General features: G+C 53.0%; 10 protein-coding genes across 10 annotated transcripts; 7 read left to right on the top strand and 3 right to left on the bottom strand.

The window, feature by feature from the left end:
* Positions 1–127: 127 nt before the first annotated feature.
* On the top strand, positions 128–1,155 carry N7510_002811 (Rab family GTPase; the record flags this gene model as incomplete). The annotated part of the gene is made up of 3 exons (XM_056974738.1): positions 128–173; positions 237–674; positions 734–1,155. 3 exons carry the CDS (start codon positions 128–130, stop codon positions 1,153–1,155), a joined length of 906 nt encoding a protein of 301 aa, XP_056834694.1.
* Positions 1,156–1,839: 684 nt separating this feature from the next.
* Positions 1,840–3,364, top strand: N7510_002810 (uncharacterized protein; the record flags this gene model as incomplete). Its single annotated transcript, XM_056974737.1, has 2 exons — positions 1,840–1,885; positions 1,941–3,364. The coding sequence occupies 2 exons, from the start codon at positions 1,840–1,842 to the stop codon at positions 3,362–3,364; spliced, it is 1,470 nt and encodes a 489-aa protein (XP_056834693.1).
* An 850-nt stretch (positions 3,365–4,214) lies between these two features.
* On the top strand, positions 4,215–5,346 carry N7510_002809 (DUF3431 domain-containing protein; the record flags this gene model as incomplete). Its single annotated transcript, XM_056974736.1, has 3 exons — positions 4,215–4,495; positions 4,665–5,234; positions 5,289–5,346. The coding sequence occupies 3 exons, from the start codon at positions 4,215–4,217 to the stop codon at positions 5,344–5,346; spliced, it is 909 nt and encodes a 302-aa protein (XP_056834692.1).
* Positions 5,347–5,610: 264 nt separating this feature from the next.
* Positions 5,611–6,729, bottom strand: N7510_002808 (alpha-ketoglutarate-dependent dioxygenase AlkB family protein; the record flags this gene model as incomplete). The annotated part of the gene is made up of 1 exon (XM_056974735.1): positions 5,611–6,729. The coding sequence occupies one exon, from the start codon at positions 6,727–6,729 to the stop codon at positions 5,611–5,613; it is 1,119 nt and encodes a 372-aa protein (XP_056834691.1).
* Positions 6,730–7,027: 298 nt separating this feature from the next.
* N7510_002807 (zinc-binding alcohol dehydrogenase family protein) lies at positions 7,028–8,115 on the bottom strand (the record flags this gene model as incomplete). Its single annotated transcript, XM_056974734.1, has 2 exons — positions 7,028–7,731; positions 7,782–8,115. The coding sequence occupies 2 exons, from the start codon at positions 8,113–8,115 to the stop codon at positions 7,028–7,030; spliced, it is 1,038 nt and encodes a 345-aa protein (XP_056834690.1).
* Positions 8,116–8,303: 188 nt separating this feature from the next.
* Positions 8,304–9,719, top strand: N7510_002806 (class I SAM-dependent methyltransferase; the record flags this gene model as incomplete). Its single annotated transcript, XM_056974733.1, has 8 exons — positions 8,304–8,327; positions 8,374–8,423; positions 8,480–8,536; positions 8,606–8,635; positions 8,692–8,733; positions 8,783–8,976; positions 9,025–9,211; positions 9,263–9,719. The coding sequence occupies 8 exons, from the start codon at positions 8,304–8,306 to the stop codon at positions 9,717–9,719; spliced, it is 1,041 nt and encodes a 346-aa protein (XP_056834689.1).
* A 700-nt stretch (positions 9,720–10,419) lies between these two features.
* N7510_002805 (DUF3237 domain-containing protein) lies at positions 10,420–10,875 on the top strand (the record flags this gene model as incomplete). Its single annotated transcript, XM_056974732.1, has 1 exon — positions 10,420–10,875. One exon carries the CDS (start codon positions 10,420–10,422, stop codon positions 10,873–10,875), a length of 456 nt encoding a protein of 151 aa, XP_056834688.1.
* Positions 10,876–11,200: 325 nt separating this feature from the next.
* On the top strand, positions 11,201–12,655 carry N7510_002804 (uncharacterized protein; the record flags this gene model as incomplete). The annotated part of the gene is made up of 1 exon (XM_056974731.1): positions 11,201–12,655. The coding sequence occupies one exon, from the start codon at positions 11,201–11,203 to the stop codon at positions 12,653–12,655; it is 1,455 nt and encodes a 484-aa protein (XP_056834687.1).
* Positions 12,656–13,005: 350 nt separating this feature from the next.
* N7510_002803 (uncharacterized protein) lies at positions 13,006–14,966 on the top strand (the record flags this gene model as incomplete). Its single annotated transcript, XM_056974730.1, has 4 exons — positions 13,006–13,115; positions 13,250–13,426; positions 13,476–14,444; positions 14,531–14,966. 4 exons carry the CDS (start codon positions 13,006–13,008, stop codon positions 14,964–14,966), a joined length of 1,692 nt encoding a protein of 563 aa, XP_056834686.1.
* Positions 14,967–15,518: 552 nt separating this feature from the next.
* N7510_002802 (palmitoyltransferase YKT6) lies at positions 15,519–16,428 on the bottom strand (the record flags this gene model as incomplete). The annotated part of the gene is made up of 6 exons (XM_056974729.1): positions 15,519–15,554; positions 15,613–15,705; positions 15,754–16,123; positions 16,189–16,212; positions 16,266–16,324; positions 16,408–16,428. The coding sequence occupies 6 exons, from the start codon at positions 16,426–16,428 to the stop codon at positions 15,519–15,521; spliced, it is 603 nt and encodes a 200-aa protein (XP_056834685.1).
* Positions 16,429–16,532: the final 104 nt, after the last annotated feature.

Below are 16,532 nucleotides of genomic sequence, written 5' to 3'. Positions count from 1 at the left end.
TTCCTTGTTTGTTTTCCTTTCTCTCTCTTGCGCCTCAACCTCTTGTCGTCTTCTTGACATTCAACCTATTCTGATCCTGTTAGATCATGCCCATCCAGCCCAAGGTCGGCCTCCTTGACCCCGCGTCATGAGCTCCTCCCTCGAGGCCAAGATCGTCGTGCTGGGCGCCCAAGGTATGCTGCTTCCCTCCCCCCTTGACTGTCAAACTCACCGCTCATTTCCCTCCCCCTCCGTAGGTGTCGGCAAGACGTCGCTCGTCCAGCGCTATGTGAAAAACGCGTTCAACCCAGCCGCGACCACCTCCACGGTCGGCGCGTCGTTCGTGACCAAGCGCGTGCTCGACAGCACCTCGGACACGATCGTCCGGCTGCAAATCTGGGATACAGCCGGCCAGGAGCGCTTCCGCAGCATCTCGCGACTATATTATCGTGGCGCGCACGCGTGTCTGCTCTGCTATGACATCACTGACGAGCAGAGCTTCCAGGAGATGGCGGGCTGGTTGCGCGAACTGCGTCGCAACCTAGGCGGGGGCGGCGATGCAGATCATGACGCGGACCCACTGGTTATCCATGTCGTCGGCACCAAGTCTGATATCGTGGCTGTTGATCCTACCTGTCGCCGTGTACCCTTTGAGCGCACAATCGCTTATGTTGCTGAGCAACTATATCCATCGCGCGCGTCGACCCCACCCCCACCGCGGGGATGGGGATGGCCTTTGGGTCGGGCGTGTTAGGGTCCGGCGGCAGCGGATCTGGTATCAGTGCCGCGAATGTGTCCTCCGGGGCACTGCAGAGTCCAGATAGTAAGCGCAGCAGTGCCTTCTGGGGCCAGGAGATCGGCTGGGACTGCTGCCACGAGATCAGCGCCAAGGATGGCGAAGGCATCGACGAGGTGTTCCGAGTGATCACCCGCAAACTGGTCGAGCAGCGCAATCGCCGCGACGCGGACCTGGGTCTTTCGATGGCAGGCACGCCTATCGGCGAGAGCGGCCCTGCTGGCCCCTTTACCCCTGGCAGCATAGATGGCGCGGGCAGCTTCCGGCTTGGTCAGGCGGACAAGCGGCGCAGCTGGCTAGGACTGGCGACGCCTACGGTGGGCGATGGAGAAGAGGTTGAGATGTTTCCGACGGCGCACAAGCGGGGGAGGTGTTGTTAACCGCGTGATGTCCATTGCATTTACGGCTGGTCTGGCGTTTTCTGTTTTTCTTTTTATGTTCTTGGGAGGATTTGTTGGAGGATTCATTTGGAGGCTGCAACTGATTGATTATAGGACGTGACTGACTATATGCTATATCTTCTTGATATCTCCAGGGCGCCCAATAGATAGATGTAGGAGTCTTCCTCAAATCTAGCAATCGAGGAAGGGAACAATGAAATCAATCAAGAAACAAGATTTATTGCCGGACTGCTTCTTCCTATTTAAGCAGCCATACTTTAAAGGTTGCAAGATACAGGTCCCGATCTTTGCTTGATAGTCGATTCCCTCGCCACGGATACTGTAACATAAGCCTTCAACTAGGGTGTCACGAGAAGCTCGTTACTCGATGAGCTTACACAATAAGATCTGTCAGCTTCAGTTGATACGAAGCAGCCCGGGAGCTGCCCAGACAAGATCGCACCCTGGCAAAGCCACGACCAGGGTCTTATTGGCCCCGAGCTCACGGCCACAGCCTCACTTGCGCTGCCCCCTCTCGGCTGGAGGCGATAAGAGTCGAACTAAGACGCCTGCTTGCATCCCCCCGGGATATTCACTTTCTGGGCATTTCCTTCATTTTGCTCAAGCTCCTTCTAGCTCTCCACCCATTCTCCACCTGAAGATTCATCCGTATACGCGACAGTTATGTCTGGGGCGGAGGTGATGGCCGTCGTGGCTTGTGTGGCAGCAGGTCACTATGCATCAAACTCCCCCGATCGCAGCTTCAAACTAACCGAAAATCACAGTCGTCTCCGCCTACCACGACGGCAGCAAGATGGTCAGCACCATCAAAAAGAAATGGCAGAACCGCAAGCGCCGCCTCAGCGAGCTGGAACACTCCCTCGACCGTGGCGAGCGAGAAGTCCAGAACCACTACAACCTCAACGCCGCCCACTTCGGGATCCGATACCAACAAGGCGATGAAACGGCTCGTGAGCAGATGAAGGATGTCATTATCCATCTGCAGGGCGTGCTGCTGACCCATCTGGGCGATGCGGTCAAGCGAAATATCGCGATCGATATTGCTTTCTTGCAGGATACCTCCGATGACAGTCGGATTCGGACCATTCAGATACTCCGCGACCTGTACCAACGACTGGCTCAGGCAGCCCCCATCCCGATACCGATGAATCCCGTGCAGGATCAGCCTTATCGCCTCGCACGTTCTCTGGACACATCGTGGCCCCGGGGGGAAACGTGGGGTCCCCGGACTAGCGACGAGGATATAGTCCCAGAGGGAAATATGCACGGCTCAGCATCGCGCCGCAAGAGAGCGTCGTTTTCTTCCGGGATCAGCGGAATCTTCGGCTCTCGTTTGCAGAGGCGCGATCCTCAACCTTTATTGCCGGCCTTGCAGTCTTTCGCGGAGTTCCCAGCCCATACGGCGAATCCGGCGACCGTCTCGTTGGTCGATGATCCCACACCTGACTCGGATCAAGATCCTACAGATGTCCCACCGACATCCCTGTCGGTGGACCAGGAGATTATTGATGTAGAGCTCGGATTCAACCCATGGGACGACGGGACGGTCTCTCGGCGTCCGATGCTAACTCTCGATGCAAGCCCCCCGCCCTCCGCGCTGCCCAGCGACTCGGCCAACTCGAATCCTTCCTCTCCTAGCAGTGCGAGCCCGCCCGGTGAGTACCTATGGCTCCCCCATGCGGACAATCAATATGCCGGGTTCTGCAAGGGCGCGTGGAAGCTTCACTCGGGACTTCGAAAAGCCTTCCGAGTGCACAAGGAACCCGGCACCGGGTTTTATACGCAGATGTCGTGGCTGCGCTGCTCCAAGTGCTACTATGAGGCGCCAGTAGCCCCTGGGAGCAGTACCCACGCTCCCCGCTTCCACGATGCGCTGCGTTGCCACCAGTTGACTGGCATCCGCTATCGCGTGGTGTTTCTGGCCAAATGGCATGTCAGCTGCAAGCGCAATGCGTCTCTCGATGTGCCGAACGGCACCTGGGGGACATTTGGTTGCATCTTCTGCAGCGTGGCGCATAAAATGCCCGCGCCGACATTCGGATCCTTGGATGTTTTCCTGGCACACTTGGCGGCCGAGCACCGGGACCTCGATGCTGGTCGAACGGCGCTGCTAGATCGTACGCGCTGTATCGTTGGGCGGGTGGCGACGGCCAGGGAGGACTTTGACATCAACATCCCGCCTTTGTAAGTATGCATGAATTCTTTGGGTGATACCCGGTCTCGGCGCGGGAGTCTTATTGGCGCGGGAGTATTAGGATTGATTGTACAGTAGGAGCAGCATCAGATCGACTCTCTAGCGAGGATCCCCTCGCGGGATCGCTCATGACGGTTCGTTTTCATTGGATGATCGTCGTCATCCCGTATAGAATTGTCTGCCAATGTAACATTTTGCCCCTGCGTCTGGCCACGATGATAAACCCCGCCGGGGATAGTATGTGCGCAAGGGAGTAGCAGTGCCCGTACTAAGTAGTAGCGTTGCCACCTCAGACATCGTCTTGTGTCGATCGCTGGTATCACTGTTTGGGGTGATTATTTTTGTGTGGTGGCGGGATCATAATAATTCGGCTCATCTAACCCCCGTTGGGGAACTGGATGGGAGGATTAGGGGGGCGGTTGGTTCATTCGCGGCAAACGATACGAGATCCCAACGGGTCCGAAGTACCTGGCCATACTAAACTGTAGGGAGGGGTACTTCCCGCCTCGGATCCACCCACGAACGAGCTGATACACCAGCCGACGATCCAACCAATCCGAGACGTGTTCCGGCCAATTCGTGATTTCGTGCTTACTTTGGATCGTTGCTGCCTCTTCTTCACCTGTCCTGTCCTTCTTCTTCTTCTGTTGTCGTGGTTGTTGGTTGATCACTCTCGCAAGCTTCGTGTCGTCATTCGTCCCTGGTTCTCCCTGATCCGATCGCTCTTGCTCCGGCCACTTCCATGCGGTCGTGAGTGTTCCGTCCGACTTCCGGCGAGCAACTCACTACACTCCTCGTCCGCCACCGTTTCCCACTACACAACCCCCAATCGGCGAGGCATGCCATGCGGTCATCAATAAGAATCGGGTCGGCGACTGTGCTGATCATCGTCGCCCTCGTCCTGATCTATCACAGTCGACACGGTGACCACGCGCGGTCCTTGTTGAAAATCGAGTCTACGTTGGCGAAGCAACCCAACAGCCACCGGAAATGGAACATAGGCACCAACACCAAGGCCCAATTAACCTACCAGACCAGGCCCATTGATGTGCCTAACATCGGGTCCATCATTATGGGAAAGCTCAGGTCGGAGGACACTGCATGGGTGTCGGCGGAACTGGCCGAGTATGTGTGACTCGTTTTGCTCCGACTGCATTTGTTGCTCAGATTTCATTTGCTCTGACTCCATTTGCCCAAATTGCATTTGCTCTGATTGCATTTGCTCCCCTCCCCTTTTCTTCCCACTTTTTTTTTTGGTGTTCTGCTTTCAACGACTGACGCGAGCCTGGCGCAGATGGCGCAATATCATCTACACCGTTGATGACCCCTTCGCAACTCTCCATACCCCCAAGAATAAAGGCCGCGAGAGCCTCCCCTATCTCCAGTACATTGTCGACCACTACGAAGACCTCCCCGAAACGATGGTTTTCCTACACCCTCACCGCGACGGCTGGCCCGCCGCCTGGCACACGGATACCATGGATTACAACAACGTGGACTCGGTGCGGGCCCTGCAGACAACATTCATTCAAGAGAACGGGTACGCAAACCTGCGTTGCCAACAAACACCCGGCTGTCCGGTCGAGATTCAGCCCTTTCGCAAACAAGCCCGGACTGGCAACGGAGCCGAGAAATACTATGCGCAAGCGTGGGAGGCGCTGTTCAACAACACCAATGTCCCCGAAAAGATCGGCGCCGCCTGCTGCTCTCAGTTTGCCGTGTCGCGCGACCAGGTGCTGAAGCGCTCCTTGAGTGACTACCAGCGGATGTACGATTGGGTGTTGAATACGGACTTGCACGATGATGTCGTCGCCACCATTATGGAGTACACTTGGCATATCATTTTCGGCCAGCCGCCCGTCTAGTAAGTTTTGCGTGTCTGTCTGTCTGGCCCACTAGTCGCTAACGTGCTCTGTAGCTGTCCAAACGTGTTCCAGTGCTACGCGGACGTCTACGGCGAAGAGCTGGTTTTCTAGTTTTCCAATCCCGTCTTTCTTCTGTACCCCCTTTTTCCCACCGGCAGGCTCTAGCTTCATGCTAGATTTGCTGTCCGGTGAAATAGATACCAAGAGCGACGGTAATAGGCGCTAATTGCAACTGCACATGATGTTTTCTTTGCTTCATCAGTTTATTGCGTGCGGTTTGCCGTGTTCAACTACTGGGCTGGAGTTTTGTTTTGTTGCTACCAGGGAACCTGCAATGGCAATGGAACTTTTGTACATACACTTGTATGCTATCTATCAATCGGACGGAATCATCCGGCCCTGTATCTCATCCCATCGAAACACCCCTCCGTCGCCCACATTATAATGATAGTAGTTATTCGTGCCCGCCGGCACCACCGCCTTGCGAAACGTGATATTGATTCTTCCCTGAATCCTTCTCTCCGCTGCCTTCCCCTTCCGCTTGGGGATACTATGCAGCCAATTCGACTGCGTCGCTCCACGCATGATGACCATGTCGCCCGATGCAAGCCCCAGTTTCAGAGGCTGGGAACATGACCCGCCAGAGTTCAAATTGGCCGCGGAATTCGATTTCGAATGTGGGGGAGGACCCGCGCCCGGGGTGCTCCTTCCAGCCTCCGGTGTCACCGCCGGCTTGTGTTTCATGAGAAACTCCCGCTCGGCACCCAGGGACAACGACGCGATGGTCGGGTTGGGTCCAAGGAACCGCTCGTCATCCGAGTGGAAGGCGATGCTGTCCTCGCCACTGGCGTAATAGTTGACCAGGCAGAAATTATATGTCGTTTGGGAGATCTCTTCGACTTGCCTCCGCAGCAGATCCAGACACGTGGGAATCGGCCGCGGAGTTCTTTGGTATTTTGGGGACGCGGGGATTGGTTCGTTAGTGCTCGAGTCAACCAGGATTAAGCTAGCGGAAGGATCCTCGTGGCTGGGCGTTGATGTGTTGGTTTGGGGCCTGTTGGGATTGGTGTTGGCACTGGACCGAAGCACAAATTTGGATGTTTCGTCCACGCCGAAGACGGTCGTGAAGCGCGGGGTGTTGACTTGTGTTTCTGTGCCACCGCGTCGGATGTTGTATTGCACCCGGTAGAAGGGGATTTCGCGCCGCAAGAACTTGAAGAGCTCGTTGGCGGTTGTGCGGGCGATGTAAGGCTGGAAGTACAGCAAGTCTAGATGCGGCTGGTTGTTGATGGCGCGCGGCGTGCTAGCAGGTGTTGTGTGCACAAGTCCGACTTCAATGTGCGATGGTAGCTGTGCAATTGGAGATGGATACGTGGGATGTTGGCTCGCAGGGCCTTGGTCCTCCTGCGGGTGGTTGACCTCGCTCGGTTTGCTCCGTTTCTGGGGTGGGCTTCTTGCACGTTGGAAGAAGGAATCCAAGGTCCGTTTTGCCATGGCATTGGGGTTTAGGGTGTGTCTCTGTTGAGTACAGTCACGACTCTTCGATCAAGGCACGTCCGCTATCAATCGCAGTGATGTCATCCAACTCTAATCGCAATCCGATCTATACAACCTACCCGATCTGGAATGATCATAGTTGCATAGGTATTACCTACAGAGAGAAGCACAGCATCGACTAATCAACAAATATTGTGTTATAGATGGACCCTACATATCCTTGATCTAAATGATTGTGGTTGGCATTGCGACTAAGCTGAAATATTCACTGTATCACGAGGCAACAGACAGTGACTTACTGCTGCACACCCTCTGTATCCGCAATCCGCACTACATACTTTACCGCAGAAGCTTTGCCGTCTTCGAGATCCTTCAAAGCCCCTTCGAGACCGTTTAGGCCTCCCTGTCGCACCTCAAACGGATGACCCGAGAACCATCCCTGTGCCAGACCCCGACCAATAAACGGGAAGAACGCAGCCCCGAACTCCTTATCCTCGATGGTCTTTCCCTCACCTGGGGGATTGTGGACCGATCCAACCATCGTGCGGTCAATCTCAATGCCGGCCGGGAAAGTATCGGTATCTTTGGTCGGCAGCACCGTAGTAATCTTCGCAGGCGGAGTCAGGGCCGCGCTGATGTTGTGAAAACTTCCCTTCTCGGAGACAGCATCATATGCAAAATGAATGGGTTGTCCTCCGGCTGCCGCCTTGATCTTGGCACGGACAGCCTCGTCGCCCTCGCGGTAGTCGATGACTGTGTCGCCTTTTCCTTTGTCGAGCAAACCCTCCACAAAGGGGATTCCCTTGCCCGCCACCGCAATGATGGGGTGGATGTTGGAGAGCTTCGCAAATTTAATGGCAAATGCCCCGACCGCGGTTGCACCGCCATAAACCACCAGCGGCTGAGGCTGGTTCGTCGGGTTCCACGGCAACGGCAGACGCAGCCGCTGATACAACCCCAGAGCGGCGGTCATGGCCGCCAGGGGAATCGTGGCAGCCTCTGGTGTGACTGGGTTAGCATCACCTGTAGTACTGTACATAATCACGTACCTTCGAAACTGGTTTTCTCTGGGAGATGAAAAGTGGTATGCTCCCACGCGATTGCATACTCGGCGTAACTGCCGTTGGGGGACATCATTTGATGAAAGGCAGCCACCCTGTCGCCCTTTCTGAAATTCTGGACTCCATCTCCGACGGCGGACACATATCCGGCGATGTCGTCACCTTGGTTGATGGTGGTATCCGTCCACTTGGGGACCTTCCAGTCCTTTGGGTTAGTGCCGGATACCACGACGTGGATCAACACCTGGGCCGGCCCGGGAGTGGGGATGGGGGTATCGCGGATGGTGACCGTGACGGTCTTGTCAACTACAGCTTCCTTCATCTTGGTCGTCGGTTGGGTAGTTGTAAGGGAAGAGACGAGAAGCGTGTCGGAGGCACAGTTGAAGTTATGTTTGATTTGTAAGAACGGTTATGCCATTTCACTAACGTATTGCACGGAGGATCCACCCTCCAAAAAAGGCCCCTCTTCCGTTCCCCGACTTGTTCTCTAAATCGACCAACTATTCTACCATGGACGACAAACCGATCGCGGTGGTAAGTATTGTGGCGTGGTGGACAAACCTGGGTTAACCGTTTTTAGGATCCACATGTGTATCTCCCCAAGGATGCCAACCTTGAGGACTGGCAGTCGTACGTGTTTTGGCGCAGATGCGGAGCTAACATTCGACGGACTGACCTGACCACAGAGAAACCACCTCGATCGGCTCCTCGATCCACCGGGGTATCCTGGAAAATGGGCGCCGGTATGTCATCTAACAGGGATCCCCCGGAAAGGGCGCGATGGAGAGGAACGTGGCTGACAGAGATGACAGGTACCAAGCGCTGAGTGACAAGGGCTATATGTGAGCCACTCCGATCTAAATGCAGTCAAGCATGCTTGCTCATCTATTGAATTTAGTATCCCATCCGATGAGCAGCAGTTCGAGAGCTATGAGGCAGGGTGCGTGGCCGTGTCCGCCGTGGGGGCCGTTTCTCTAACTCATCTCCAGGCATCTCGTAACCCTCATGCTCGATCTGGACCGGGAAAATCCCTTCTTCCGGGCTCCAATCGTGGAACCACCCCAGAATATTCTGGATATTGGAACCGGCAAGGGGAGCTGGGCTGTGTATGATGCCCCCGGATATCATCTTGGTCGGATGCTAACTGGATCGTCCAGCGATGTCGCCGATATGTTCCCAGAAAGTACGATTGTTGACCGATGTCTATTTTCCACTAACTAACCGATGACAGCTTCGGTCCGCGGAGTCGATTTGTACCCGCCTCCGGTCACTTGGATGCCACCGAACTGCACCCTCGAGGTAGACGACGTGCTCCAGGAATGGACCTGGACCGAAAAGTTTGATCTCATCCATCTGCGCAATATGATTGGGTCATTCAACGAGCAGGAGTGGGAGGTCGTCTACAGGAGATGCTATAAGTAGGTTGGCAGTTGCCCCAATGTGGTTCGTAAAACTAATTCTTCCACCAGCGGCTTGAAACCTGGTGGGTGGATTGAGCAGCTGGAATCGAGCCCACACATCGAGGCAGACGATGCAAGCATCAAACCAGAAAGCCAGCTGAAGACTTGGGGTGACAACATGATCAGTTGTGGCACCAAGGCCGGTCGGGCCTGCGACACGATGGACACTATGGCTGCGGCCATTCGGAAGGCTGGGTTTGTCGATGTACGTGAGCGGAATTACAAGCGGCCGATTGGTCCGTGGCCCAGAGACAAGCAGCTCAAGGAAGCGGGTATGATCAACTATGAGCACTGGTCCCGAGGCTTGGAGGGTTGGGGGATGTGGTTGCTGACCAACTTTGGATCGCCGCATGCCTGGACTAAGGAGGAAGTACAGGTGTATGTGGCGAAGCTGCGGAACGAGCTGAAGGATCCGCGCTGTCATCCCTATCATCGATCGTACGTGTTGTCCCTGGTTGTTAACTGAGAAGTTCTTGCTAATGATCACTAAAGCCGGAGAGTTTGGGCGAGGAAGCCGATGCCCGACGAGATGCAGTAACTTGTTTATACCTATACCCTACTCGCACAACATGTACAGACCTAGCGAAGGAACACTCTTTATATCAAGGGGGAAATAGTGAATAGCTTTCTTTAGGCAATAGCCATAAGCAGTGCTGTGTCTCTTATAATCATCTAGAGAATTCCGAGGAATTCAGTGATTAATTAGTGTGACAAGAAGGAAGCTCCGGGGCCCATGCATATACGATATCATGCGACTTAAACCGCCCCTCCAACACATACAATCGAGAAGGTCCAATGATGTACGATCTATTGTACAGGGGGAGATACTGGAGTCCAAGTTCTGCGTTATAAAATATGTGAATGTTCCTTTTGATCATATATTTATGCCCCATAATTGTTTTAAAAATCGGCAAGCTACATAGAATCAAAGCCTGGGAACGGTGATATACCAACATCTACAAAGTGCCCACATGCTCTCATCCCATCTGTAAAAAACAGTCATGTCTATATGATAGTGCAAGCCATATGAAGTCCATGGTCTGCAGGTTTTGTTGCTAGCGGACCACTTCCCGAGCCCCTCATCTCACATTAATGTCTCCCCCCCTCACAGTACCTACTAGCCTTCATTCTTTTAACGTTTATTTGTTTATTTCCGAAGAATAGTCATGGCTCCAAGCCTCGAGCATGCTTTCACACTGCATGTTGACCTATCACCCGCCCTAGATTTTGGACACACGGTCACCGGTCATCAGCGCTTTATACCCATTATTGGTGGGCATGTTGACGGCCCAAAACTGAAGGCAACCATTCTGCCTGGCGGGGGTGATTGGAACACCCTCCGAGATGACGGAATGGGACATGTGCTCGCCAAATATGTCATCCAGACAGCCGATGGTGTTCTTGTCAATGTTATCAATGAAGGGTTTGTGAGAAAATTCCACAAAGATCCGTCCATGGAATCGGGGAAAAGGGAAGAGACAGAGTGGTATGCCAGGACCAACCCACGTTTTGAGGTGCAGCATGGAGTGCACGACTGGCTGAATCGAACGGTGTTCATTGGGGATCTTCATCGCCCGCAGACTCTGAGCCATGTCACTATTGATGTCTATGAAGTTTTGTAAGTTCCTTGGTTGGAGAAGGGACTGGACTGGTTACGACCTCGAGTTGAGATCAGCCCTATATCAGCCCTATATGATCCAATTCCACATATCTCACTAATCGTCGTCAAATATCCTCGAAATCCTTATTTGTGTTGTTCCATCCCGCAGTTTGTTGACTGTAAATGTATGACGTCAAAACCTGAGGACGTCCCCACTGGAGGAAATAAAGGAAAAAAAGCTGCCTGCCTGGCGTAACACCAAAATTTTTCTTCACACACACAAATAGAAAACTCCCAAAACTTCACCATGCGGCTCTCTCCTTCGCCGCTTTCCTCGACCCCTCGCAATGGATCACCCACAACGTGATCCTTTATTCGTCGCCCAAGAAGCGATATGCTTCTACCCGATAAGCACCATCTACAACTCCTGTCCTCGATACCTCTTCTACGCGCTCCTCTTGGCCAGCTGCGTGTCGAGATGGACTGGTTGGCTTGCCGACGTCTTCCTCGGAACGGCAGCTACTTATGCTGGGGTTGCGGCAATCCAGGCGTTCATCCTGGTCGCGGATCCCTCTGAACCCCAGGACCCAGGACCGGTCACTATCCCTCGCGTGTCGAACACCTCGAGCCTGTGGTCTGCTTTTCCTCAACTGGTGACGGACACAGACCAGGTCATGATCCAGCCTGGTGCTCTGGAACTAGATTCGGATGCTGTGTTGGCAATCGTTGTCACGGGTTACCTGGTCTTTCTCCCTTTACAATGCTGGTCGCGTATCCTGTCTCATCAGCGAGCCCGAAATGTTCTTTTCTATATCTGGAACATTCTCATGCTGGCTGGCTCCATCTGCGCCTTGGTCTACTCACCGAAACTGGAGAGAACTCCGGTTCAGTACATGTTCTGCTATCCGGACCTGCCACCGCTGGGCGAAACCTCAAGTGATGGATGGCATGACTCCTGGCGGACTTCGACATGGAATACCAGTGTCTGGGACATTTTCTCAAACATCACGCTCTGGAGCCAGCTTGGCGATACCTGCTTTAACCCATGCATGAATTCCAGCCAAATTCTACGCGATCAGGATTCATTGGATATTTGGGTTGGAACGAACAGCTTTGAAGTCTCCAACCCACATCGTTTCTGGAACAAGGTCATCTATTCAAAGCGGTACATCTACAGTTTGATCATTCTCTGCGTCATTCTCAACTGCCTGCTCCTCACGTTCAAGTTCTTGCCTTTTCGATCCCGGATCCCGTCTTCCCGGATCGTTATCATCTGGAGGGAGAGGAAGAGCATCTGGAATAGCTTCAAAGAAGAGCTCCGTGAGGCGAGCCCCGAACAACAAGCGCCGGATTCCCCCAAGAGAGAAGAAAGTGGTCAACCGCAGCAGAAGCGTTCAGCCTGGCAGCACATCCGACGGCTCCTGACTGTTCGGTTCTGGAACGCATTCCTACATGTTGTAGTCGACATGATGATTCTCTTCGGAATCCTTTTCAGCATGATTGTTAGTCCGTTCACCGTGATCGCGTTTGTTGCATGGATTGAATGGTGCATCTACAACGACGGTCCATCGCAGGAGCATCCGCAACAGGTTGGCCAGTGGGCTTATCTGGTTTCTATCGGGCTCCTTGTTATTTCAGCTGGGATTTTGACACTGAAATACCGACTTGCCACTACAAAAGAGCTGGACATTGAAATCGATAAAGTAAAGGAGCATCTGGGAAATTTGCAGAGAAGGAGAGATGCGCTTTTGCAGCCGGAGACAGATGTACCTATGTTGTCGCAGCATGATAATGTGGTGTAAGAGTCATTCCCTGCGAGAAGAAGACAGGAATGTCAACCTGAATAGCCAATTTTTTTGTTCCAAGCCCCCCAGATCTACCCCGGTTTCTTTTTGGTAGTGGAGCCGGTGGATCACAATCTACCCCAGAACAGTAAAAAGTCCGATCTACCTCCGATCTACGCAAAATGATCTCCGCATCTACAACGGGGCCGGCCGGCCAGCCAAACTGAAAAAGCGCATGAGCACAGTCAAGTTGGTTATTCGGAAAGCCAGATAAGGGCAATTCCGTTATTCGTGTACCCCGCCAACTTACTACTCAGAATGCTGATTGCGCCATGTTTTTATATCTCGCTTCGAATCCACCCTAGTCAATGCACTTGGCACCGTGCGGGGCTCGCCGTGTGATTGGGGGGTTATCGCACGGCCTGCGACTTCTGGCGCGAACAAAGGCCTATGCTTGCATTCACACGCTTCCTCAGAGGTAAGGCGTTACATCTCAAAAGATGCCTCGGTGCCTTCCGCCCCCGCTTGGCCATTTCGTGGCTTATATCACGCGCTCTGAATTATTTATCTTGTTTCTTATTTCCAATCCTTTTCTGCTGCTTCAGCGTACAGCTCTTTTACTATGGGGGATTCAGGGAACAGCTCACAGCCCAAATATGTGCCACTGTGGCAATCGTTGAAGAAATGGCCCAAAATAGTCGCCTACAATCTTGCACTGAGCTCGGCCATTCTACTGTATGGATATGACTTTGTCATTGTGGGCACTGTCTCTGCTATGCCGGCATTCCAGTACGTTTCTTGACCCTGACCACTGAGATCACAACTAACACCAGGAAAGACATAAATACGGCGAGGAGCTCGATGGACAATTCATTATCCCCGCGACATGGCTCGCTCTTTGGAATGCTGCTAGTCTCATCGGTTGGATGATAGGGGCTATTATCGGAGGCTACTTCCAAGATCGCGCCGGTCGTCGTCGCGCGCTGGCACTGGGAAGCTTTTTCTCAGCTGTTGCCGTAGCAATCTGCTTCGTGTCGGATCTTCCAGATGCGATTGAATCCCGCCGCGGTACTTTCTTCGCAGGCAAGCTCTTCCAGGGAGTTTGCATCGGCATGCTTCTCTGTGTTGTGCAAACCTACATGTCCGAGGTTTTGCCAGTTCTCCTTCGAGGACCGATTATTGCATTTCTCCCCGTCTTTACACTTCTCGGTCAACTTATTGGTGCGGTCGTGGTGTACACTTCTCTAAAGTACCCGGGCTCTGAGAGTTATCGCATTTGCTTTGGCTCGCAATGGCCATTTTCCGCCGTACCTTTTGTGCTAGCCTTTGTGCTACCTGAGAGCCCAACTTGGCTGGTTCGAAAAGGTCGGATGGAAAAGGCGTTAAAGGCTCAAAAACGGCTTGATACTGCTGGGGTCAACTCGGAGGCCATCGTTGAGGAGATAAAACTCTCCATTCTTGCAGAGGAGGAGGAAGGAGGGACGTACACGTATATGGATTGTTTCCGGGGAATTCACGCGCGGAGGACACTCATTGTGGCGTTTGCCAGTGCATTGCCGCAGTTTTTTGGACTGCAACTGTTGGCTAACGCCTCGTACTTCGCTGAGCAAGTGGGCATGTCATCGACTAACGCCTTGACCTTTCTCATTCTGGGGATTGCGCTGGGACTGGTTGCAAATATCGTCAGTCTGTGGGCGTTGAATGCTCTTGGTCGAAGGTTTTTGTCGTTTTCAACCATGACAACGGCCACGGTTCTATGGTTTGCCATGGGTATAGCAGGCTGTTTTGCTTCAGTCGTCACTATCTGGTATGTGCCCTCTGGTATAAAGTGTGGAAGGCACACACACACACACACACAATCTCTCTCTCTCTCTGTTTCTGACTATATCATAGGTACACTGCCGTGACAATGATGATAGTTACAGTTGTGTGTGGCTTGGGAATCTGGCCTGCGTCGCATGTTGTCGCTGCCGAGACCTCGTCCTTGCGATTGCGCGCGAAAACGCAGGGAATCGGTTGGTTTGTCAGCGGAATCACCAGCGGAGTGTTTTCAGTCATTCTGCCCTATATTTATAACGCCGATCAAGGTGACCTCAAGGCAAAGACAGGGTTTGTGATGGCCGGGTTCGCCTTCCTTGGTGTGATTGGGGTGTGGCTGTTCATCCCGGAGATGAAAGGTCGATCCCCCATGGAGATAGATCGCATGTTCGCCTTGCAACTGCCAACAAGAGCATTTAAGCATTGGGAAAGCGATGTGGTTATGGAGAAGAACGTTGTTGATCAGCGCCCTCCAGGCAATTATGCGGAATGTGCTTCAGAAAATGCTTGAAGTCTTAAACATCGCATTTGAGAAAATAGTGGAAAACATCAAAATCAAACAAACAGCTATTTCAAGTCTTTCTCAAATCTTGCCCATCAACCCATGGAAACCCTTATACTGCCTTGGGGTCCACGGTATTCAAAGAAGAGACTCGTGGGGGCGTGTCAGCGTCATACTGGCTCTTTCCAGAAGGGTTCCAGGCCGTGCTGGAAAGCCAGTTGGGCATTTGGGGCTCTCAGCATCCACTGGCGAACCATTATGTAAAGATCATTCTGCCCACGAAACTAACTGGAGGCCGTAGCTATCTGCCTGGCTGCTTGTTCCACAGGGATCTCTAGGCATCTAAATTCGAGCGAGGACAAGCTGTTCTTAGTCCACAGCAAGAGTTGAAAATTCAATTTCTCAAGAGCGCCGTGGCCTAAGAGACATACATAAGCTGTCATAAATCCAAGCTTTAGAACAAGACGAACATGCAAAGATTCGAGTCTGATTACATGTGTAGAAAGTCGCGTTTAAAAGGAAGTCACCGCCGAATCCATAGCCCCCAAACAGAAGCGCCTCCTACATCACAACACAGCAAGAGTTTTGTTTCTTGGCCTGTAACAGAATCATGTCAACAGATTGTCTACAAGGATTGGGAAACGGGTTGCCATACCTGGGTATAGAACATCTTACTCTGGGCCGACAGACCGTCGCTCTTGGCAACCAGAGAATCTATCTTCTCACCGCGCTCCAACACACTCTCGATCTATGGCGAATTAGCATGTCTCCTTAGAGTGTAGCCGGAAGAACATACCGTCTTGTGAAGGACAATCTTGGTCTCGTCCAGCTCCTGTTGAATCTTCATGATGCTGTCTGCTTGGCTGGGATCCTGGTACTTGATGATATATTCCTTGAGCTGCGGGAAGGAGCAGGCATTTTCACGCAGGTTCGGGTCTGAGAATGCCGTGCGCGGGTTCTTGATGAGGAACTCGTCGAGGATCTTCGAGAGAAGCTGGTGGGCCACCAGCGCGGGGTACTCTCCATCCGTCACGATCACACCGGCCACGCCTTCCGTCCGACCGTACGCGTGGAATGTATAGGACTTCTCTTCGACATCCTGGCGTTGTCCCGGGTTCGTGCGCTCGGCAACCGTGCGGCAGAAGAGCATCAGGAACTCTTCATAGCTGTTCCGACAGTCCGTGGTTAATATCGACGAGAGGCTGCTGTGGATCGGTAGAGGTAGACCTACTTTTGCCGAGTGAAGCGGGAGAAGCTAGTGGCAGTCAGTCTCATATCCTTCCGGACGAACAGGATCACCACACTCACCTGCTGAGCTCCTTCTCCCCGCATAGTTGCAGGGCGGGTTTCGTATCGTTCCGAAGAACCTGAAAGGCATCAAGAAAATCAGCATCATCTCCAGAGGACTATAGCGCTGCTATCGGCACCACAGGAAGGACATGAAACGTACGCCCATATAGAAGATCTTCATGACGGCGAATAGGACAGGTCAGCGGGGGAGACCAAGAGGACCGAGAATGGCGAAGGGAGGATGCGAAGGAGGAGTTGAGGGCAGGTGCTGAGCAAGCAGAACAA

The sequence above is a fragment of the Penicillium lagena genome (assembly GCF_028827675.1).
Source record: "Penicillium lagena strain IBT 129212 chromosome Unknown utg000002l_segment0_segment0, whole genome shotgun sequence".
Taxonomy (NCBI): domain Eukaryota; kingdom Fungi; phylum Ascomycota; class Eurotiomycetes; order Eurotiales; family Aspergillaceae; genus Penicillium; species Penicillium lagena.
The sequence above is the reverse complement of the archived record's forward strand: the minus strand, read 5'-3'. Positions and strand labels throughout refer to the sequence as shown.